The 25,585-nt window shown below is 36.8% G+C and overlaps 1 protein-coding gene across 1 annotated transcript in view; it reads right to left on the bottom strand.

Annotated features, from left to right (window-relative positions):
• Window positions 1–1,034: 1,034 nt before the first annotated feature.
• Window positions 1,035–25,585, bottom strand: part of LOC140155306 (lysine-specific demethylase 2B-like) — a 48,707-nt gene continuing 24,156 nt past the window's right edge. Inside the window, 11 exon segments of the mRNA XM_072178090.1 lie at window positions 1,035–4,861; window positions 5,980–7,072; window positions 15,921–16,061; window positions 16,878–16,937; window positions 18,117–18,188; window positions 19,951–20,163; window positions 21,085–21,155; window positions 21,158–21,302; window positions 22,312–22,401; window positions 23,753–24,364; window positions 24,925–25,040. Coding sequence (XP_072034191.1) covers window positions 4,650–4,861; window positions 5,980–7,072; window positions 15,921–16,061; window positions 16,878–16,937; window positions 18,117–18,188; window positions 19,951–20,163; window positions 21,085–21,155; window positions 21,158–21,302; window positions 22,312–22,401; window positions 23,753–24,364; window positions 24,925–25,040 — 2,825 coding nt within the window. The 3' untranslated portion in view covers window positions 1,035–4,649.

Raw genomic sequence — 25,585 nt, 5'->3', positions numbered from 1 at the left:
TGAAATAAAATTTCCAGTGCAGTAGTGGTAGTCCTTGCCCCTATAATATACATATCTTACTTGTCACCAATGCGCAATATTTTTTGAGAAAAATGCAAAAATAGGCACAAAATTGGGCAGGGGTGTAGTACCCCTTTAATCTTTGTCAATTTAGAACTTTTGGTAGTGAATGCGGTATCAAATTGGAGCGAATAAGATGCTGCACACGTCTGTACCAATAAAATTGTCATAATATGAGCAGGTTTAGATTTATGACAGGTTATGTAAGTGCGGAGTTTCTTTTTGTAGCTTTTTGCGTTGTGCCTGCTATGCTCGATTTGTTGTAAACGGGCAAAGATTGTTTATGCATACTGCTAGATTTGTTGTAAACGGGTAAAGATTGGCAGATCATACTGCGTAGGTAAAAAAAAAAGTAACATTTCAATAGATCTTGTTGAAATGACCACAATGATAGTTTTGTAACATTTTTACTTCAATTTATTTCCTGTTTATACTTCATACATACGCTTTATCCAGTTGCGGGACCACGGGGGGCATATCTCAGATATGCCCAGTTAAAACCCAACATTACGTACATTTCCACTTTTGCGGTGCGGCAATTGTGCGCAAATGTTGTATGAATAAAGAAAAGGAAAATCCTTATTTCAAATGGTTTTGTTAATACGGTCACCGAACTGTTCGTTGTAACAAGTGATCAGGACCTGAATTCTATAATGAACCTCTAAATAAGTGGTTTTTATGTTGCATTTTGACTTAGCGCAGTCTTGTCGATTTCAAATGGCTGGAATCTGATATTAAAGTGTCTGTATGTTTTAATCAAAATGAATACATATCCGCATACACATCACATAATAATAGATGACATTTTGACATGTGAAACTGAATATCTGTCATTCATTCATATCTTTGAACGGTGCTTGAACTTTCTATATACGCAAATCAAATAAAAGATTATAACACGTGGTAGTAATTAAATAAATGATAATTGCAAGTTATGAAATACATTTATAAAATAAAATACAGCAGACCATTCGTGCATCATACGATTCTTTATTTGACTGTTTCAATTATAATCGACGATTCTTATATCTCACATACATGAGTTGTCATGAAGTCTCGTTACTACATGATCATTTCATGCCCTTCTGAAAGCTTGCAGAATTATTATTGTTTGAATGTAAATGCCTTAAGCTGTACATTTCAGGTTGGCCTTAACACTGGAATCTTTTGGGCCTCATAACTGCTAAATTGTTGCTCTTAAGTATATAACTTAAACCAGTATACATATTTAGAATGACAAAGGCTTGATGAATCCATCTGAGGTCAAATTTGTGCAAAAATGCTCAGTTTTCGATATTCCTTGCATTTCATTCCAGATGTCGAATTTGGGTACAAAAGGAGACGATTTTATTTTAGGGCCATATTTCAATATAAACTGTTATTTATATCTATAATGTATATTGAGTGTGCCCGTTGAGGGTGCTATAACCTCACCCTTTTGTAAAAATTTATATCCAATTTCTTTAAAATGACCGCTGCTATTATTCCCGCTATTATTAGTCCTTTTTTTCTGAAATTTTAACAGTATGTAGAAATATAATCAAATAGTTGCCTTATTTACGTCCGCTCACTTCGAAGAAAAAAACAACAACATAGGGCCTATAATACCATTTTAGTATTTGTACATGATGCTGCACTCCCATACCATCTGGCACTAGCTTCTGCAGCTGTTCACCGTGTTTTCGTATAATGGAGAAGGGCCTAAGGCAAGATTTACAAAATAATATTTTGAATAAACGTAAACTTCACCCTTAATAAATGGTGGGTGCATGGTCTTTATTTGTTCATGGTTTTATTCTACTTTAAATCACTCATGCTAGCACCGTACTAGAAGCAAAACAAGAGCTGTCTTTTAAAAAAGACTGACAGGGCGGTGTCGGATATGATTCTGATGAACTTTACGATAATTCTTTTTCCCAGTCTAATGTTCATATCCTAAATGTTCTTATACTGTCCATGTTTCGTACATTATACAATAGTGGCGCCTATACAATATAAGTTCATATAATGTATGATGAACAGGTCCGTTCTGGGCACACTAGGACCTATATACACACTGCACAGTGTCTGTGATTCGTTGTTATTAATCAAGCCAAATAGCTAGATGCTGGATTTGGAGATGATCATCATTATGTATATCCGAAACTTTTTTAAAGACGGTTCTTGTCTAAATTAAAAACCGTCCTCGAAAACAACAAAACACATACGTATATAATAGACGGTCGTTGCTCATATCAATGTTGCTTATAGAGGTTGCGATGTTACATGCGCATTGCGCCTTACGGCCGTTCCTTGGAGCCGTTCGTACGGATACTTCGTACGCACATACCGCACTGTAAACCGAATATTTGTTGTCAGAATTAGTTATCGGTGACAGCGCTAGTGAAACTACTAGTCGTGCTATAGTAAACACAAAAGAAAACAATATATTAAACTATTAAACGTGCTGGTAAACACAAAAGAAAACAATACATAAATCTACAGCGAAAAATACAATATAGGTCCACAGCCTGAATATACATCTTTTTATCGTGTTCCCGGCACCACAGGTCAAATAATGTTACATTTAGTTATGTACAAAATATATTATCAATGTGCCTTGCCTTGTTTAATTTGAACATACAGCAAACACTGTCTTTGAATTTGAGACATTTATATGGGCCTATACAAAATGCTTTTTATACAAATGAACACGGTGCCGATTCTCGAGAGCCGATCTTATAATAGGCAAATTTTGGAGCGCAAATAACCCGGGGTAATCATTCTTTTATCAACAAAATGAAATTCTCAAAGCAATGAATGGAGTTCTATAGGCTATAATACATTTATATAACAGCTCAAGTTTGGAATCTCAAACGATCGAATCTTGTTCCCTGTTATTTTATCCATTGAAAATGTGCATAGGGAATTCAAATGGTGTTTTAATGATTTGGACGATTTTAAAATCAGCCTATATTATAGTATTACTTGAACTTACGCACAAGATTATACACAGCAGAACTAACTCCGATTCTGAGTCCCTATGAGTCCTCAGTATTTAAAGTTATTAGATAGATTGCGATTTCCAAACGTAGCATCGAACGTACGTGGAATCTATTCAAAATCCCGTCACAGGAGAGTGATTTTGAATAGATTCCAAGTACGTTCGATACGTACGTTTGGAAATCGCAATCTCTCTATTATCTTAAAACCATAACCTACCGTCTCTGTGGTGTACTAAACATGTCTCACCTGGGCGGCGGTCACTGAACTTTGGCCATCAGACATGTCAGAGGACTTGCGTCATAGGATGGGGCAGTCACAGGTCAGAGGTTTTGCGCCCCAGTCACAAGTCAAGCCTTCCTGCCCTAAAGAACCTTCAATAGTCCATTTGGATTTCTCTAGACAGTCTATATGTTCAAGAACGCCAAACGGACTTTCAAAGCGTCTCGGGTAGGGTAGGGAATGGACGTGTGGCAGGCCGACTGAGAATCCGCAAACATACCCATAAATGACCAAATTTGACGAAAAAGATTTAATTGTTGTTGTTATTATTTCTGTTCACATTCATTCACGGTAAAATTGCCCAATTCTGGACAATATTCGCACATTTTGCTAAAATTCAACAATGAATCTGCACATTTCCCAATTTTTTGGAGAATATTTTGGAAACACCCCACCCCATCTCTAAACCATTTGCGACCCAAATCAGTACCAAAAAGCCCAAATCTCCGCCAAGTTTAAATATACTAATGCTAGGGTACACTTGTCGGCAGTGGATAGCAAAGGAGGATGCGGAATGAATTCGTTCTTCGATACCTTTTGATGACTGTTTTAGTCAAAATAGAGGGAACCCATAGCCGTTAATGCCGCACACATGTTTTGAAGCCCGGCAATACAGGTAGGAGTACAGTGTGTTAAGTTTTCATGTTATGCCTTATGCGATATTTGAATAAATCAGCAAAGGTTAACGTTCTTGTCAAATCAAGAACAATATAATTTTCTATTTACTTTTGCTGACCTCAAAATAAATTACCACGACTATTTTTCAAATAATATATAACAAATAAATAAAAAAGAAAGAAAAGAAAAGAGCCTCTTCACTATAATACACAAGGGCAGTGTACTTTGAACGACTTTTCAGAGCTGCCACGCATATCTCCAGCCATGTCTAGTAGGCCAGGGGAAGTCTACATTAACCGTCTATACTCTATGCCCAGGTCCTAACCCCAGCTGCCAGGAGGTAGTATAATTGCATGGCTCATAATATTACAACGTCCTGAAGAAGTCGGAGCTAAATATGAGTACAGCTTTGTCATTTATATTATACTTATTCTGTAGGAAAAGCTTATTCGTATCTACACTTGAGTTGTCACTTTGTAGATGACTTCATCATCAGTGGCGTACCGGGCAAAATTTCCAGGAGGCGGCAAAATTGTCCCGCTAACTTGCTTGCACAATGACAAATGCGCGCCAAGCCCACGGAAATTTGCCATTTTAACACTAAATTGGTTTAAAATGTTTGTCTGAAATATGGCTAAAGGAAAGTACAAATCACATATTTCCAAGAACCCCTTCAGCACCCGGTCGGTACGCCACTGTTCACCATATTAAAGCATGGATGAATATGACGGTGCAGTCCTTGCTGGTCTTGGGGGTCTGACAAGGATCACCTCGACACCAGATTCATTGCCATAGAATGTCCAGGAGTCTTTGTTGATTTCTGGACAAGAGTGAACCGCTACCCGTTGAAGTCCAGTCAAGCGTCTCAAACTGAGAATACATGCATCCGAGATGTTATTATTGTTGGCAATGTTGAGTTCTGAAAAATTAGAAACAAAAAACTTTCATAATACAGATCCTTTGTCGCTCAGCATCTTTTGCTCTGTATAAAATTGGCCAGATCAGAAAATATCTTGATAAAAATTGTACTGAAATGCTTGTTCACGCTTTTATTACATGTCGCCTTGACCAATGCAATAGTCTTCTTTATGGTTTACCCGACTCACAGATCTCCAAACTCCAACGAATTCAAAACTCGGCTGCCAGATTAATTTCGCTTACTAAGAAACGTGATCACATTACTCCAATCCTTCATGATTTACATTGGCTACCTGTGAAATACCGCATTATATACAAAGTTCTCCTCCTCACTTATAAATGTATTAATGATCTTGCACCTGTCTATCTACAAGAACTCATACAGCATTACACGCCTCCACGTAGTCTTCGATCGTCAACACAATTTCGTCTAACTAGCTCATCATATTCTACTCAGTATGGTCATCGCTCATTTTCTATTGCTGCCTCTGAACTTTGGAACAGTTTACCATTACATGTGAAAAACTCTCAGACTGTTAATCAGTTTAAAACATCTCTGAAAACTTATTTATTTAAAATTGCATACTAATGTTTATTTGTTATGTTTTTGTCTATGTATAATTTATTTAAGCGCTTAGGGACTTTGGTGTAAAGCGCTATATAAGCATGGTTTATTATTATTATTATTATTATTATCCTATATTCCAACTTGCACATATTGTACGCTACATTTAGGTATCGTCTTTACGATTTATAAGTCTGACGCGAGCCTGATAGCATCGTTCGTCTTTGACGTCTGATTTAAGTCATCTGAAAACAAAAGTCCAAAGGTCCGGAAGATGGGATTAGCGTTATGCTCAGACTCAGAGCTAGAGGTTGTTACCTATACTACTTTTCCAAATTTATACTCCCTTCTCTAAAACGTCTATATGCACGCTCTCACGGAATTGACCGATTTTGGTTTCAATATATAAGATTTGTGGATTAGCAGATTTAAGAAAAGGACTAACATTTTGACCTTTGAGCTCGTTTTTAGTCAATGTCATATCCTGAACTTGTTTGGTGAGTACATTGGTTTATAATTAAAAAAAAATCACGAAGAGGAACTTGAATACATACCTCTCAATGTGAGTCGTATTGGGGACTTCTCAGTAGCCAAGAACCTAACCCCTTCGTCAGTTATCTTTCTGCAATGCTGAAGATCAAGTTTGGCCAACAATGGCGCACATTCTCTGAGAGTCAACATGGAAGCATCGGTGATGTCGGTTCCCGTCAATCTTAAATCTGTCAAGAAGCGTAAATGACATTTGTCGTCAACCATGCCAGGTCGATGATTTGTGATTCGTGATAGGAGTGCAGTCAGAGAGGAGTCTTTGATGCCACTTACCCAGTGCAGATCCAGAAGACGAAGAGGAGGGCATATTGATGAACACAATGCTGATACGGCATCCCATGAGCTGCCTTGGAGGTAAAGAGCTCGTAAACCAGGTAATCTGGCTAAAAGCCACATTATGTGCTGCTTGCTGATGTTAGTCCAGTTCAAATCAAGTGACCTGGGTTGACGAAGTACTAATCCACGAAGAGCAGTTGCTGGTATAGGGATCATACGAGCTATACTGATACATCGCCATAACGATGGGTCACAACACCAACGATTCCATATCTTGCAAACCCTCATACAACGACACACATCTTTTTGCGGAAGATATTGAAAAACCTTCATCCATGTGTCATGGGTTATTTGATGTGGTGTTTCATCTTCAAGCATAAATGTGGAAGGAGGAGGAGAGATCGGCGCTGGACGTACCACATAGAAAGGGATGACAGTTGGTTTAGCTTTTTCCATCAATACAACTTCAGGCTCCAGAGCTGGAATTGATAGTGGGGTCAGTTTTGGTTGAGGACTACTGACTATAACATCCGCATTAGATTGGCCTTCTTGATCTTCTTGCAATGACTGACCAGGTACTGATGGCTCTGGCGCTGCCACTATATCTTTGGAGTTTCTTTTCTTCAAATTAAGTCTCGGTTTTGCACGCATTCTCAGACTTCTACCTTTACGTCGAGCACCGCGTATGGAGTGGTATTTTGCTTGTTGCACCTTTTGTTTAGCAATACGTTGTTGATGGTAAGAAACCATTTTTGCTCGTCCCATACGTCTGAAGCCAAATCTGCCACGATTTCTTCTAAACCCTCTTTTAGGTAAAGGTTTCTGTAAATAGTAATATAATTGATTGAGAAAGTTACAGACAAACTCGTATTCTGAGGGATTTTAGTGTAGCGAGACGTGATATTGTTTTGGTGGGATTTGGGGAGGTACGTCTGTCTGTTTACCAAACTAGTAGTTGGTTTTTTGTATGAGGATTTTAAGAGTGAGGTCAATCACAGTTCTGATGGCGAGTGGCGTAGCCAGCACTTTCTCAGGGGTAGGCAAGGGGGGGTTCAGGCAACTTTCCAGGGGTAGACTTTGACGAAAATGATAAAACAAAATGGTCTAAAAAGTACAAAAAAGGTCTAAAATCTTAAATACTTGATTCCAGTCCTCGTATACGGAGTTTAGGGTTAGGGTTTGGGTGGGGCAGTCTTGTAATAAGACTGGTAGAGTTGCACCCTATTCGGTAATCGCTCCACACAGGATGTATTAAACAACATACGTCCATTTCAGTTTCAATGGTCTTTTGCCCTTTTTGGCGCGAGTTTTAAAAGCATGGGTCTTCAACAAAATGGGATGCGCATACTGTCGGACAAAGTACATTTTGTACAATGACAACCACCGGGCAAAGACAATGCCGGGAAATGATTGGCGACCCCTAAATAATCGACAAGGGAAGAGAGTCCATGTAATCACCCCACACCCGTATTACAAATGCATGTTTCTGACCTTGGCTCATACTTTGGCATTTACATTTTAGCATAGCATTGCACATGGAAATGACAATTTTCGCGTGTATCGATTTCGGGAGCGAAAGGCGTTACTTTCGCTCGGCTTCATGGATTTTACACCCCATCCTCCCTGCCCTCATATGTCATTACACCACTGACTGTTAATGGTTATTGTTGTATATGTATATTTGTAGGGTAAATGTCTATGTTTCAGAACTGAAGAGCAGACCTATTGAAGGTGTTCTTGTTCTTGGATCTTGCTTGGTTGCGGTCCCATTTAGCATGTTTAGTAGAAGAATGCTAATGATTCGTGACCAAATATTGGAACAAAGGTTTGAAAGTGTTTTTGGTATGCCTGAAAATCACTGAACGAATCTGTCTTGGGCTGCCCTCTTCAAAGTGTCAGGCATTCTTGGTAGATTGAAAAAAGTATACCAAATTACTCCCCTGGACATAAGGAATCCAAAAAGTATAATCTGTCCTATTTGGGTCATGGTCATCTGTCATTTTCACAAAAAAACTTAGTAAACAATCATATAATCTAAGTTGGTTTTATTTCAAATTTTACCATACGGTGTTATGGCGAAATGTTGAGAGGGGGACTTATTTCTTGTGATTCGTTTATGGTTTTAGACAATTTCAATTGAACACCATAAAAATATCTAAATGATCGCTTTGACCTTACAAATTCAAAATATGTCGATTTTATGCATTTTGGCGGTCAAGGCGACCATTACGACTTTTTAAAAGTTGTTCAGTTGAATTTGTCATTTTCACAAGGTCATATCTTAAAATCTTGTCCATCAAAATGAACCAAAATTACACACAGGATTACCTTAATACTCTACTCTAAACATATGTCAGTAACCAAGCAGTTGTCCAACTGACACAACAACAAAATGCACTGACATGGAACAGCTTCCTGGACCACATTCACAATCCAATAATTGGCACCCAGCACAAGAAATCTGTGAGAATGTGACGCCTTGCACAAATGATAATTCCCAAAAAGTAAGTGGAATAGTGTGGAACAAGACCTGTTTCTTAAAGAAAGTGTGTGAAAAGCAGAAGCAGCATCGTTTAGTAAATTATCATCTGTTCAACGATTCTCAGATTTCTTGTGCTGGGCCCGGTGCTGGGTGCCAATTATTGGGCTGTGAATGTGGTCCAGGAAGCTGTTCCATATCGGTGCATTTTGCTGTTGTGTCCGTTGGACAACTGTCTGGTTACTGACTTGTGTTTAGAGTAGAGTATTGAGGCAATCCTGTGTGTAATTTTGGGCACTTTTAATGGACAGGATTTTATGATATGACCTGACCAAGAGGAAGTTTTTTTTTTACCCATGGTGGGAGGGTGGAGTAGATTTTGAAACATTTTGTTATCCATGTAAGCTTGTTATCTATTAAAGCTTGGTGTCATCATTTGGCATTCCCTGAACACAAACACCAAATCTTATGTTGAGCTTGCCAAATCAGAGAAGATATCTTACACTTCCCATAATGCATTTCTCCCATTTTAATTTCTTGTACTGACTTGCTATCTATATAGTGCGACATGAGTCCATAGTAACGAAATGTACCTCAATGAACAGAACATATCCGGATCTTGTAAAATATGTTTATTTCTTGACTATCGACTCATGTTTAACTAGTCTTTTCTCACAATGAAAACAAAGGGAACCTGTACAAAAGTAATGGAAGTGTCATTTGATGAAATGAGATATTGCAAAGGATTCTGGGAAGGGTAAAATATCTTCTCTGATGCCAAATTATCCTTTTTGAGTAGTGGTGAATGAACACTTGTTTAGAGTTCCTTCACAGAAGAAATCATTCTTGCACATTTTGTTGTACAATTTATGCACATTTCAAGGTCAAAATCGCTTTTAAAAGAACAGTTACACCAACTTTAAAATGTTGGTCTTGATATATATTTGAGAAAAGAATCAAACCTATAAGACCTAGAGGGCCTGTGTTCTTGAAGCTTGACTAGAGGCAATGGCAGCACGGGGGGGCAGCTTTTTTGCAGTAATTTTGCCCAAAATTGGTTGATTACCCCCCCTTAAATTCACGTTGCCTCCTTCCCCACGAAAAAACATTCCTGTCACTGGCTGGAGGTAAGGTTTCAAAAGCCAGATGGCTAGGCTGAGAGAGGATATCAAGATAAGGAAAAGATGAAACTTTGAGGGGATTGTTTTCTCTGCAGGAAAATGAAAGGTAATGCAGAAAGTAATCAATCTTGTACGTATGCTTAGTTTGAAGGACTACTAATTGATCATTTGATATTGTTCCTATATCATTTTTTGCTCAAAGCAAGTCAGTGATGTTACCGAGTGACTTGAGGCAGCTGTTTCATGTTCATATACATGCTGCATCTATAAATTAATGCTTACGTAAGCCAGCAGTTTGAGCAAATGCTGGCAATTTTAAGCTGCGCCTGATGAAATGCGGAACTGACGTCACCGACTTGTGCCAAATTTCCCAAAGAGTTATGATGGGATTCTAATCACTATTTATGGTACCTGATACACCAAGAAGATATATTATACTTCCCACAATGAAATTTTTTATATTCAGTTTTCTGTGCTTGTAAGCTATATCAGTTCAAAACAAGAGTTTTAAGGTACCTCAATGAACAGAGCAGATCCTTAAGCTGTTGCGATGTTCAAAAACATTGACCATTGAAATAAAAGCATTGAAAACATCGACTACATTGAATATTTGTGACCTGCTCCATAAACATAATGAGCACAAAGTCAACAAAATGGCTATTTGAGATACAATATATTTGACATCTCAAAACTTCAAAATCATATACCAGTCACTTTTAGCAGTGACATATACTGTGGTTTCATTGATTTTGTTGTAATTTTGTCCCTTTTATTAATCAAGAAAGTATGAAGTGTTACTGTTAGAAAAGTACTATTTAATTCTCTTTTCATGTCAAGAACATTGACAATTTGAAGATTTCAATGTTGTTAACATTGATAACTCAATGTTAGAACAACATTGATTTTTTTCAATACATTGAAATATCGCAACACCTTACAGATCTTAATCTTTCAAATTATGGTACTTTATTGACTAACACTTCAGTTTATTCTCAACATGACAAAGGCATGTTTTAAAGGGAACCACCTGTGCAAAGAAATTGATTGCATGAGGCGGTGTAGGTGTAGCATGTTGCAAGGGATTCTGGGAAGGGTTATATATCTTCTCTGACTGTCACCATCTATTCTTAAATCTACTTCCACACCATTATGTTAGTGGTACAACATGTTCCAAAGGATTCTGGGAAGGGTTATATATCTTCTCTGACTGTCACCATTCACTCTTAAATCTACTCCCATACCACTATTTTATTAAACACAAAGAATGCAACTGGGAAACAAGTCATTGTATGAAAGCATTGTTTTATTCCAAAAACAAAATCAACAGGCATTCAAACAGTGCCACCTCGCATGAAAACATTATTTACAAACAAAGATCCTTACTATTTATGAAAGTATCTTTCAACATTTTTGAGAACATAATTGTTATGTTCGGTCAATAAATAAGCTATATTTTTTCAACATCTGCATTCAAGCAACTATGATACAAGATTTGACCGGTATAATTCACATTTGATCAAGAAACTTATCTCAATGGAATTACACATAATGTTTTTTAAGAACAACTTATCTTAACTTTTTGGGATACTGTACATTTTCCAAATTCCTGAATTCCAAAATAATGAACTTATGAAAAGGAACTTGTAACAATGCCCTGAATTGGGTTTCGATCCTGGCTTTCAATTCCAAAGTGTAACCTATTTAATGGATGAATGTACATAGGTTCATGTTTGTTTGCGTGTTTGTTTTTACATTAATGCTCAGCAAAAACCACAAAACTGTGCAATACATGTGCATGTTCCCAACAACTTTGTTGAAAAAAAAACACCCAGTGTGCTATAAACCAAGGGGAAAATGGCTCATGATGGCAATTTTATTCCCCTTGTCTCATATATTCAGCCTTTCTTCACCTGTAAAGTGTGCTGAGGCTTGTGGATCAACGCCTAGGTGTTGTGCTTGTGCATAGTGCACTATAGATCACTGCGCTTTTTTACTGCTTTTTATAACATAACAGAAAACTTGTTTGGTACTCAATGTTTCTTGTTCCAAACTCGGTTTCCTTCTAAGGTAGTTTATTTATAATTTTTGTTTCATCAAAATAATAATTAATAACTAACCCACAGTGCCCACAAATGATTGTTTTGGAAAAAAACAATATGCAAAAATGGAAGTATGGACTCAATATTGATGTTTCCATTTTTATTTCCAGTTTAACCAATTAAAAAAAGGTATCATTCAGTGCTACTGCATAGTTCTGTTCAATTTGGATGTGCATTTTGGAATGGCAATTACTGTTGGCTTACAATGTACTTCTAACTCAAGATAGTCAATTTGGACAATGTACTGTTTCCCAGTTACAATATAGGTATCCCTTTCACAACAAAATGTTCTACAACTAAATCTTTTGTCCAAATTTGGGGAAATGCTATGCTTTTCAAAATAGCAAACTAATGGTATTGGACCTGTTTGGCAACTTTAATCAAACAATTGATTTGGTGAATGTCAGCAAATGATGCTTTAATTAGAAACATGTTATTGTGAAAGAGATTCAATTATATACAAACCAAGATAATTTATACACAAATTACTCAGCTCTCCAACTCCAGAATTCTTCATGCATTCTTACTATGATTCCACTTCGGCCTGTGTCACATGATGCAAGATTGAGGAATTCCAAGCAAATTTTCACATTTGAGGATAGGTGAATTAAATCCAAAGAGAATTCACCATTTTCCCATAAAATTAGCAAAAGTTGGAATGGACTTTTGATGCACCTGGAATTAAGATCTTCCACAGTAGGAGTGTATTTTGCATAAAACAGCCAAAAGCATAACAGCAAGGATGTGTCATGTATTCACCCTTTGCATGGATCCGCCATCTTGCTACCAAAACAAGGTTCTCCCTGAAAACGCATGTGCAAAATGTGTATTTTCGTTTCTCGCGCTTTTCTAGCAACGTGCCAGAAGGCTTTTTGCAAAGAGTATGCGGTAATTAAAGTATGCGTTTGACAAGCATATGCATACACAGCCCCGGCACACAGCACATACTTTGCAGGTAGAATATCGTTTTGAGATAACCATGCAATCGGTGAATACTATGTCTTTTGTAACATAACAATCTTGGTATGTGATGCTCCTTTTGTAAATTTGGTGACTGATAAGAATTCCACAACCGTATAAGAAACATACCTGCTTGAATACTACCTCCTACCTCATTCCAAGCAAAGTGAATACAGCAGAATGTATGAAGATGTCTGGTGGGATGAGCAGTACAGAATCCTCCTGCAAATACCTTTGAGACATATTACTTACAAGAAGAGTTAGTGGTAAGGCAACAAAAAAAACCCCTTTGATCTGCGGGCGGACTGATTTGCCAAGTAGGGTCCGTTTGACGGTTTGTCGTTTGTTTTTTTGGGAGGGGGGAGAGGCTAGAAATGACCCTATAAAATCATTGAAAGCTTTAAAAATCCGCAAAAAAATCTGTTGTTTTTAAATTTATACAGCTAAAAAAATTCCCCAAAATACAAAATCTGGGTTGGTCAGGCCCATAGGACAGGGTGGTTTTTTTTGGTTGCCTAGCTTCTATTCGGAAATATATTATATGATTAACTTTTTTCTTTTTATTTCACTGTTTCTTCCTCACAGTACTAGTCATCTCAGAGCCCAGCTAGTCATCACTCCTGTTATTGATTTCTTCTTAAATTGCTTGTAATTTTCCCAAGTAGAATTATTTTATGAGAATTTATAACAACAGCAAATTGTCTCAACAGAATCATATAAATATCAAAATTACACATCAATTTAATATTAAAATCAGTGATTATGATAATTGATGATATTAAAAGATATAAATGATCCCCAACTGGCAAATGCATAAATTTATATCATATAAATTTATGCATTTGCCAGTTTGTCCAAGAACAGCTGTGTATAATAATAACCATTCGAATGTCTAAAATGCAGTAGAGAGGTGACCATGTTTGCCGGAACGGGTTAGGGCTTCCGGCAAAAACGATTACTTCACTCTCAAAGATATCAGAATTAGAAAGTTTTGCTGTCAACATTGTGCTGATTTCAAATATCAAAGTAATCATTTTTTTTTCTGTAAAAAAACTGAATTGTTAATTTGGTACATAAAAGAAATCTAAGTAAACAAATATCTCAATAAATAAAGATAATCAATGATCTTTTGATCAAAATCACATGTTATAAACTTCTAGAATAAATGACTGCATTTTAATGTAGAAGAGGTTGGGTTTTTTGTATTGCTAACAATCATGCATAACTTAATCAACCACTGTTGATCAAAAGAAAGACTTAATAATTCAAAGCAAATATTTGGCTTTAAATTAATGCTGGTTTCTGACCTTGATCAAACAAAACTGTCTGCTATTTTAGTTTCAGTATCATAAGTGACACATTGTATCTCAAGCAGGAAATAAAAGATAACAAAAAGGTGAAGATTTGAAATCCTTTGTTAAAAACATTTTAGAAACATACCATAATATCTATAAAATAGGCCGTGAAGGTTATATAGGGCCTAATACCATGGAGTCAAGCAAGCACACATAAGAGATTTTGGAATGATCAGGCTCATATTTTCTATGTTTTTGCTTCTAATCAAACTAACAAGACTTGTACAAAAACTTGTGAATTCTAATTAAAGACATCATGTAGGACCTTGAGGACCTAAAACATAAGATATATGACCTTGAGGACCCAAGGTGTAGGACCTTGACAAAATGTGTTCAAGCTAATTTCATAAAACAGATATTGAGTGCATTGGGCTATTATAGTTAAAACCCACACACAATACTGTCTTCCATAGGGGGTGAATGAATTTCAACTGAAACAGCCCATTATGGATGACTCTCTCGGTAATGGGCTATTCAATCTAAAATCCACACTCCCCCTGTGGAAGATTTTGGAATATCTTCCACAGTGGTATATCTTCCACAGGAGGAGTATGAATTTCAAATGGAATTAGCACATTAGGCAGCTCCATTTGAATTTCATACACCCTCTGAGAAAGATTCAACCTGAAACTTCTCCTGGAGAGTGAGTTTGTGGATTTTAAACAGAATAATCCAATGAAGAGCACACCATTTAGCCATGCTAGGATTATATCATAGAAAAGGAATTTGAACGAAAACCAAACAATTTCTGAGACACCGCAGGGAGACAATAGTTTTCTGTGTACAAATGCATTTACTGCATTTCTGATCATCAACATCACTTCCACAACTAGCCATTCAAATTTTTTAATTTGCCCATTTCTATCTGCCGCGATGTTTCACATAAGCGTAATGTTGTTAAATATTCTCAGATTAACATCACACAATCAAGAATAACTACCATAATACTATGGAGGCCAGAATGGTATCATGCTTGTATACATTTTCATTCTAGATTTCTGTAGTTCATAACCATTTTGCACAACTGCCTCATTATGATGTCACTGTCTGCTTGTCTTTTTTGACATTTAACAACCTTTTTTGGAACACATTTGCAATGAATGGCTAGCACTTTATCACTTGCCTGCTTTTCTTTGGACAAAACTGCTGTCAAATAACTATGCAGCAAATCATGATGCAAAAAGGTGGGACTGCATTAGGTCATCAAAGTAATATCTAGACAGGGTGTTAAACATCTCTTAACTCCTCCCTCAACAGTTTTTAGGTTATTACAAAAGGATCAGGAAAACAATATATTGTTTTATCAGTAACACTCTCATATATACCTACATTCATTTCAGTTTGTGAGATGTAAACCTATTTTGACATAGGCATGTTTTAACATAACATTTGTTTTTCATGAGACAAAAAAAGAAAGAATGCTTTTGGAGAAAACACATCATCCTTGATCTACACCATACTATTAAAAATACCATTGAGTAAATCCATTGCATTTGTAGCCTCTGGTGACTCACGTCCACTATCATCATCATCCTCATTTCCATAACCATGATAAGGGGACATATCTATACTATTTGACATTTCAGAAAGTTGATCAACATGTACTTGTGTTATTCCTGGTCCATTTATTGACACCGATGTGACTATTGTCCTTACCGGATCAGGGGAGTCGACCAGCTCATCTTCATCGTCATCATCATCAATTTCATCGTCGTCGTCGTCATCATCGTAAAGACTTCTTCCATTCTTGTGAGGGTAATTGTATTTATTAGCACGTCTGGATGCAGGTGGACGACCCTGTGAAGGTGACATAAAATGAAGGCTTTGTGTTTCAATCATCATTAAATCACTTGAGAACAAATGGCCATTAAAAGTTTGTTGACAAGTCTAACAAGTTGTGAGTAAAACATGCTGTATATATAGGAAAACCAATACACCACCCACACACACACCCCAATGTGAAACCACCCCCAAACGGGACGCTGTTTAGGACTAATAAGCAAATGTTACTTTCTGCATTTCAAAAGTTAACCAGGGATTTGATGACATTTAACCTATCACATGGGGACATATGGTTGGATTACTGATAGGGTACATTGCATTGCACATATTTATCAAAATATGACAGTTCCGTTGGAATGTAGGGTATCACACCAATGTCTCAATTTGCATGCGATTATAAATCACCTCAATTGCAACCCCCCCACACACACACACCCCTCACTCGCGTAGGCAGGAAAACGAGGACCTAATTTTTCACTTGATTTAAAACATACTAACCGAGGACTCACACATCGCCATACCGTGGACCTCACTCACACACACCAGACAACGTACCATCCAACCGTGGACCGTCCTATACCACCCATAGGTGGACCCGTTTTAAATGCATTTTTACGTTATTTGCGATGTCTTGGATATATTTAAAACACCGAGGACCTCCACGGTCACCGGGTGTCCTCATTTGACATGTGTGTATCCTTGTGTGCGTCCTCGTTTGCCTGCCTACGTAAACGCACACCTGTATAATATCTCCTTTCCTAAACACCAACTTTTGCATTTTATACAAACATTGTATAATACTTTTTACATAATCATAGCAAATAAACTTACCCTCTTTTTAGGTGCTGGCTTGATATCTATCTCGGTGTCGGATTCAGGCTCTGGAGACATCTATAAAAAAGCATGAAACAGTAACAAATATGATGAAACAGTTTTTACTGAAAAGGCCTTTCACACATAAGATGTCCAATACACTTTCTTTTAAATACAAATATTTCAAATAGTAGAACTATAGAAGTACTGTATACATAGTATTGGAAATACTATGAAGATATGGGTAGTGAACAACATACATACTGCAGTATGACAAAAGTTTGGTATGCAATTGGATTTGAATTTTCGTGTTAGACCGTTTGTTTTAACTATCAGCCTATTTTGCAAGTTGACCCCCAAATGACTTTTGACCTTGATATGTGACCTTAACAACACAACTAACTGACGGTTCCCACAGTGCAAGTATGACCCAAGTGTATTATAAAATTGAAACAACTGAGCCCATATTTATTCGTTGAGCTGTGAGTTCTAAAATATTAGAGTCCCAATATTTTAAAACTCATAGAGAGACCAATTAATATTGGGCATATAGCATCCAATTTTATCATTATTATGCTTCGGATCCAATAATGTCACACACTTGGATTCATCAAAACATAACAATGGTTGTAATAGGATGTGAATTGTTCAGGAGACCAAATTTTAACCAAAAGTCTAACATATTGTTGACACACAGATACACCTTGATACACTGACACACGACTTATGCCGCCATAACATCTCTCCTTCAAACTTCAGACGACCTAAAACCGACAGTAAATAAAGGGGGCTACAAAATTCGGACAATAGCAGCCTCATTACTCAGTACAGTACCATCATGTAAAAATCAGAATTTTGGAAAACATTGGGAAAATCCTCTTCAGCAACTGTAACAATATTGTTTTAAAGCCTAAATATCTGAAATTTTACCATTTTTATGTCCATTTGATCCATTGGTATTACTTTTATGAGGGCATATTAGAGGCTAGACATGGGATTGACTGGACCGCATCCCAAAATGCAAATTGATTAACCTTCAGGTGCAGATGGTGTTTACATTTTGCAAAATATCATTCAAAGTCCCACTGCATGATAGGATCATCAGGATTTAGATATTCCTTGCAGTGCACTGCATGGTAAGTATATTGTGTTACAACTTTCCCAACAAGTTTGCCTGGTCTACCGGACAGGCCTTTAAATAGATTTTTAAGCAAATACAAAGTAAATGTTATTATTTCATTGGCCTAAAGCACCCACCTGTTTTCTCTTCAGTACTGATCTTTTAACAAGAGATTCATTCAACCCGTCACCTGCTCCACCTTTTTTGTCCTGTAATAAACAACACAAACAGATCCATTGAATTCAATGCCTCTATCAACTTTATTTTCATGGGATATTCCAGTTGAAATTCATCCACCCCTATGGAAGAATAACCTTACACAGGGAGTGTGAGCGTCAAATGGGGTTACCTAAATGGGTCATCCCATTTGAAATCTACAGGAAAATAAGGCCATGTCTGCCATAGGTGTTTGGATTTCAACTGGGATAGCCCAATGCCATTTAACTTTATTTTAATGGTCTATTCCAGTTGAAATCCTTACCCCCTATGGAAGACATAACCTAATCTTCTACACAGGGAGTGTGAATCTCAAATGAGGAGATTAAGGCCATGTCTGCAATAGGGGGTATATGGATGTGAACCGGAATAGTCCAATGTCATTTCCTCATGCACATTTAATAGTTCTGTTTCCTGAAATGACTGTTTCACACACTGTACACACATTCCTTGGTGGGTAGCCAACAATAGATATTGTTCACATTCTTGGCAAAGTTTATTTCTGGCATTTTGCATGACCTACATTTAATACTATCTATTGCATGGATGATTAAGTTTCTAAAAAAAAAGGATTACAAATCTTTCAATATATGTGACATGATTAAGGGGAATGAGTCACATGTCGACCCTGGTCAACATTTGGAGCTTTCAGAAACTGAAAACCCCATGTTGATACGATTTTTCTTTGCCAAGTTATGTCAATTTATCAATTGCTGAAAACATTATAAAACAAAAGAATTTTAACACATTTTTTGCCAATATCTCAAAATCAATATTAGTGACATCCGACTCATTCCCTTGATGCGTGTCACATATGTATTTCATTCATGCTGGCTTGAGTTGTTACAACTTTTTATGTGTGAGCAAAGTGAATAAAGAAGAAAGAAGGAAAATAAATAAAAAAGGTACTGGAAAAGTATTAAAGGAACCAAACTCAAACAACTTTGATGATGTAATGTGGGGGTCGGTAAATTTTTGGAGCTGTGTGCAAATATTTTGGAGCTGTGTGCAAATTTTTGGGAGCTGTGTGCAAATTTTTAAAGTGCTAATCAGTGATTTGCCAAACAGGAACATGGAAGAATTATTTACACTACCCAACTTGAAAAAAAGCAAGAGATTGTTTTGTCATGGGATTCAAACCCACAACCTTCAGATCTATGGACGGATACCCTATCCATTAGGCTACCAGCCTAAACAGCAACACCCTAAAATTCATCAAAACTCTTTTTTCATTTTTGGAACAAGCAAGTGGACAAATGGTAAATGTGAACACGATCTGATAAAAACAGAATCTGACACTAAGATAGAATAAAAGTACATTCACACATTTACATAAAAAGTAAAAATTAAAACATGTTTCTCATCCAGGTTTTCAAGAAAAAGGAGGATGAGGGCCATTTTGATTTTTGAAAAAATAGGTGTGAATACACAAATTAGGCCTTGTATTTGGTGTATAAAATAATGCTTGGAAAAAATTCTTAAAGTATACATGTAATCCAACACCTTTTGGCAGCAGAATAAGTTTATGGTACAAATTTGTGTGCTAAATTGTTAGGCTAAAATCTCCCATTCCCTTTCCAAAATATTTGGGGATTCATCCCCCCATCTTGGGGAGGATTAAAGCTCCTCCCAGGACATACATCTATGACTGACTGACAGAGCTGCTAGTTACCAACTTTGTCGCACATGCAAGAGATTGCCATCAGTTCATTAATGCAATGTAAAGTTGTCATTATTATTAATATAAACACTCACCTGTTCAACACTTTCTCCTGCACAACATTTCGGACATTCCCAGCTATTGCCCATCTCATCATTAATGACGCCTTCGCCTAGATATCCTTCACTTCTCAAACATTCTGGGTGTGTCACCAGGTTGCACTGGTGACATTCCATTAATGTGTTGTTTAAGTCTGATCTATCATCACTCCCACAGATGTAACATTCACAGTTGCTTGGAAGTTGTGGCTGTAAGGAACATTTTTAGGTAAGTGTTTTAGACAGATGTGAGCAATAAAAAAAATTAGTAAGGTTTAGGCAACGAAAAAATAAAACACCACTTGTTGAATGGTCTATGGGGAGGGGGGATGGACAGACAGGCTAAAGCTGTGGATTTTTTTCCTTTTTGGAAGAGGCTAAATGACCCTAAAAATCACCGCAATCTTGAAAAAAAATTTTTTTTTGCAAACATATTTTGAAAACTTTGTTCAAAATTGTTTTGTCAAAATCAATCCACTACAGCCAAGCTTTTTTAAATTTCATACAGCTAAAATAATCCACCAAAACACACAATCTGGGTCGGTCTGGCCTGTAGAACAGGGTGTTTTTTTTTGTTGCCTTAAGATCTTACTTGAAGAATGCATTGTTTTTTGGATGTAGTTTGAGTTAAATACTGTGAGTTGATCGGTTCAGAAAACCAAGTACTACAATTATATTCACCACTCACTCTGGTCTAACTTTCTTGTGGGTTTCTGTGGGTATATTCACAAAATGCACTTACGTCTTATCTTTTCTCCTAAAACTTAAAATATGTTTCCTGTATGTGGTAGAGCAATTCTCCTATATCTGGTTTCTTTTAAGTTAAGTGACCTTATTCCTTCTACTGAATTTTAATTCACTGGTGAAAAGAATGTACAATTTTTCCTTTGATATTTTTTTCAATAAATTGTCATGCCAATATAACTGTATTATGCTAATTCCAGTTGAAATCCATACACCCCTTATGGAAGACATGACCTTAGTCTCCAAAACAGGGGAGTGTAGATTTCAAATGGAGTCACCCATCCAGGTAAAACCATTTGAAATCTACACCCCCTGTGTGTGAGATTAAGGTCATATCTTCCATAGGGGGTGTATGTATTTCGACTGGAATATCCCATTGCTACTTACATTGGAACACCTCTTCATTTTACAACTCTGTTTCATCTTCCCTGAGCATATATTCTTCATATCTCTGCAAAATTGCATTCTCGGCAATCATCCCGCAGACAATTATCACATTTGCGACATTTCGTCCGTCGTTTTCTTAAGCTGCTTGATGCTTTCTTTGTCTTTGAAGGTGGTCTAGAAGCTAATGATACTTTGCCCCCTCTGGACATTTTGTCTTTCTGTATGGTACAATATAAAAGGAATTCATACAGATACAGTTATTACTCACTAGTTTATCAAAATTATACATAAATTTAAGGAAAAAAAATCATTTCAGTACATATCCAAAAATACAGCGGTTTGTTACCGTAAGGTACCTGTGGCTGTCCACCCCCCAGTTTATTTCACCAAATTACCCCATAGAGCTCTTCAGTTAAGCGGCAAGTGGGCTTTCATTCATTTTACATCAATATTTTGGCTTAAAATGACTAGAAAACCTCCTTGACTGTTGTTACAAATGATATTTCATAATTTTTGGAAACGAGTAACGAAATTAAAATTTGACCGAAATCGTACATTTATGTGGCTTCAATTGAAAATGTTTCAGTCATTATCCTGGCTCATAGAGCCCACTTATATTGCTTCTCATTCTTAACCCTAATTCCCTTTCTGTTTAAAAAAAAAAGGACAGAAGAAAAAAGATGAATTTGAAAGTCCCAGGGACAAGACCGGAGATAGCATGCAATGATTGTTAACCCTGCCCAGGCAGCGATTTTCATTACGTTTCACTACCTGGAGAGAATTGATCAAAAATTGAATTCCTTCCCGAGGTTCATATCTGTCAATGAGTTGACCAGATCACAAGGATGTCATTATAGCTAGAGGCAGTATATAACACAAATGGGTCAATGAGTTACATAAAAATGACCTTGTGTGTTATTGAGTTCCCAGGAAGTGAGTTTTGCCTGAGGCAATTTGTGGTTCAATGTTGATCCCTCACTACAAGAGTTACTTATTACCGTCGGTTTGGTTGAAAAAGGAGGTGAGACATGATCAAATCTCTCCATGTAACAAAATGTAATGTTGTGTTCTCGGAGGATTGTGCAATCAGATCATGTGGGATGCACTTGCTTGCAGTCGCTTTGTGCTATATTGTTTTGTAAGGTCTAGTAGTGTTATGGTTAGACCATGTCATTTCTCTGTAAATATAAATTCATTAAATGATTTAAAGATGCAAGAAAACTTTACCCTTCTTCCTGGTGTCCTTGGCCATTTCAGCATTGGTTCACCCGTTAGAGCTGCTAAAGGATCATCGCCTTCATGGATCTTCATCATCTCCTGAAGATCATAAAAAATACATTTGACATGATCAGTTCCATTCAGGAAAAATTAAATATTTTGAATAATTTGAAAGTGCCAAAATAAGAAAATAAATCAATATTAATATTCATTCATTCATTCATTTATTTTGTAGACAACTTTATTTTATTAAAACAAAAGTAGATATTTTTAGAACATTTATTGATGTTAATAATTATTAATTAATTCACTTCTTGAAGCTGATGATCGTGAAAAGAAAATAATTAAGTAGCAACATAATAAATCCAAACAGTTGATAGCAATGATTGGTCAAAGCAGTTCATGTCACAAGTAAGGGATGAAATCAAAACTCGACCGGTGGTTGACCGGCGGTTCTGTCCGGTTGCCATTGTTTAGAACAACAGCAATCTAATTTGGGCAAAAATATTTCATATGCTAAAATTACTTTAGATATACACAGGCACATACACAGGGGTGCAGAGTCTGACTGCACCTCTCAATTTTTATTTTATTTTATGCTTTTTTTTTCCAAAAAGGCCCAAATTTTGGGAGGGAAGAAGGTCCACTTTTCACAAAATAGCCCCTCCCCCCCAGAAAAACTTTTTCAAAATCTGCACCGTCCAAAAAAAATGGCGTACAGGCCTGGTTAAACAAGATTATTTATGTTTCCAGCGTAAACATGGCGATGGGATTCTAATTAATTGGCTGATTCGATCATCCAACAATTTCACTGATTTGACTACACGTTAAAGCTTTGTTTGGCAACAGAGCAGCCCTTATGAAGAGAATACGTAGCATCACCTATGTTGTGTCAATCAGAGCAAGAGCGGTACATTCTTCTCTGAAAGCTAGTTTAGGCATTTACCTACTGCCCTCCCCAAATTGACACACTGTCCTATACAGGGTACACAACTTATAAGTTGATGAATGCAAACTTGTAAAAAGACATGTATAGCCTTATTTGTTTTACACCTATGGAACAAATTATAGCATCACACATCATTGTGTTCAGTCACAATGGTTCATTATGTAAAAAAAGAGACTGTTTTAAACTGTGTTAAAAATTGCATATGAGTCCATAGGAGTCAACTCTCAAACAATACAGCAGGCCAGGCCTATTCATGCATTTGTTAAAGAAAACCTAACTGCTATGGGCTCAGGTGCAACTTTTAAAATGGCATCTTTTCTTACATTGTGACTGAACGCAATGATGTGTGATGCTAAAAATTGGTCCACAGGGTTAAAAATAAATAGGTTTATACATATCTTTTTACATTTTTACATTTCGTAAAATATTTTTCAACTTATTTTAAAAAATATTAGGGGGAACTTAGAAGTTGTGCACAGTGTATGCTATGCTAGTACTTACTCTTGCATCCTGCAGTAATGAATCTGCATCAGTAATCAAATCGGGCACATTTCTCTTGTTCACTGGAAAGCCCGCTAAAGCTCTCACCATCTCACTGAGTCCTTTCTTCTCAAAACTACACAAGCAGCTTTTAACCTTTGACCCTTGACTTGATTCTCCTTCATCTTTAGCAATGTCCGATTTGGTATCTTGCGATGTTGAGTCCTCGACATGCTCAGTACTGTGTCCGTTTTGCCCGTGTGAAAAATACAATGATTTTGTGGGTGTACTTGACCTACTGTGGTCAGTCTTTGGCGTGTCAGGGTCATCATATGTACTTGACCTGTCGTCGTCAACATCCACATCCTCCTCCTCTTCATCCTTGACACTTTCCTGCTTGATACCAACATCAATTGTCCTTTCTGAATCAGTACTGTCTTTCCTTTCTATCTTGCTACCAGATGGCAGGATGTTCTCCTGGTCCTGTGAAGCATCATCGTCATCATCGTCGTCATGACTTCTTCCGGTAGGGTGTGGTTTGAGGTAGGTCTTGCCCATTAATGTGTGTACATATCTTTCTAAGCAGTACCAGTTGATCTCCCAGAAAAATGGGTATCTGAATTTGGGTGGAACCTAGGCATACAAGGAGAAATATCATTTAGTGTTGATCTAGTTATATATCATACATTTATACATGAACAATTTATCCCGCACTTAATCTAACAGGTTAAAGTGCCTTTACAAACTACTGCCAAGGCAGGATGAGAAACAAACAAAAGGAAAGGAGAAATTATTTATTAAGTGAGAAAAAGGTTTGTTTTTAACAGTTTTTTGAAAGTTTGTGCTGAAAATAAGTTGATAATGTTAATCCTTGTATGAAAATTTGAGTCAAATCAAAAGATTGTTTCCTGACAAATATGTGACCGTCCACCACAAAAGGGCTGTGGTGTCGGCATCCCAGGGTCTGCATTTTTTTTCTATAATTTTTTCTATGTTAGGTATAAAGATGTCGCAGCAGTATCCTCACACATGTCGGTAATATGACAGCTTATAGGGAACAAATATGTGCTGTATTCCATCATAACCTTATTTAACAGCCTATATGAGGAGATTGCTTACATCGACATGCTTTCAATTTTGAGCAAGATCTAAGAATTGCTTCACTAAATTTCAGTGAGACAAACAAAACTTACATGTGTACTGTCTTCCATGGCTGTGACTTTGATCTGTCTGTCTATAGCAAAACTATGTAGTATATTGCCACCAAACACTAAGGAATCTTTGGGTGTATAGACAGCATGAATCCAACCTACAGGACAGAAAAAAAGAGCAATACTTTCCAGATTAGTAATTCTGAAACATCTGCATGTTTCAATCTTCAAGATGTACAAGTAGCTCGCATCTTGGCAATTGCACAATTAATGCCACTTAATTACATTTGAGGAAGTTTTCAGTAGATCAGATTTACAAAATAAGGCTGAAGCAATACTTGAACTCTTTTGAAATCCCAAAAGGCAGTAGTCTGTCTTGTTCTTTTAAGGTCAAATTAGGACAGAAAACAGTATCCAAATGATAGAAAAAAACCTCACTGTGTAGACACTGTGTACAAGTGAAAGTTCTATGGAGTAACTTAAATGTACTAGTCTTAACTACATAACATGTCATAATATAGTCAGTATTACCTGCTATCAGTAACTTACTACTAGGTATCATGAATGTTTTGCTTGCTATCAGTAACTTACCACTAGGTATCATGAATGTATTGCCTGCTATCAGTAACTTACCACTAGGTATCATGAATGTATTGCCTGCTATCAGTAACTTACCACTAGGTATCATGAATATATTGCCTGC

The sequence above is a fragment of the Amphiura filiformis genome, chromosome 6 (assembly GCF_039555335.1).
Source record: "Amphiura filiformis chromosome 6, Afil_fr2py, whole genome shotgun sequence".
Classification (NCBI taxonomy): Eukaryota; Metazoa; Echinodermata; class Ophiuroidea; order Amphilepidida; family Amphiuridae; genus Amphiura; species Amphiura filiformis.
The sequence above is the reverse complement of the archived record's forward strand: the minus strand, read 5'-3'. Positions and strand labels throughout refer to the sequence as shown.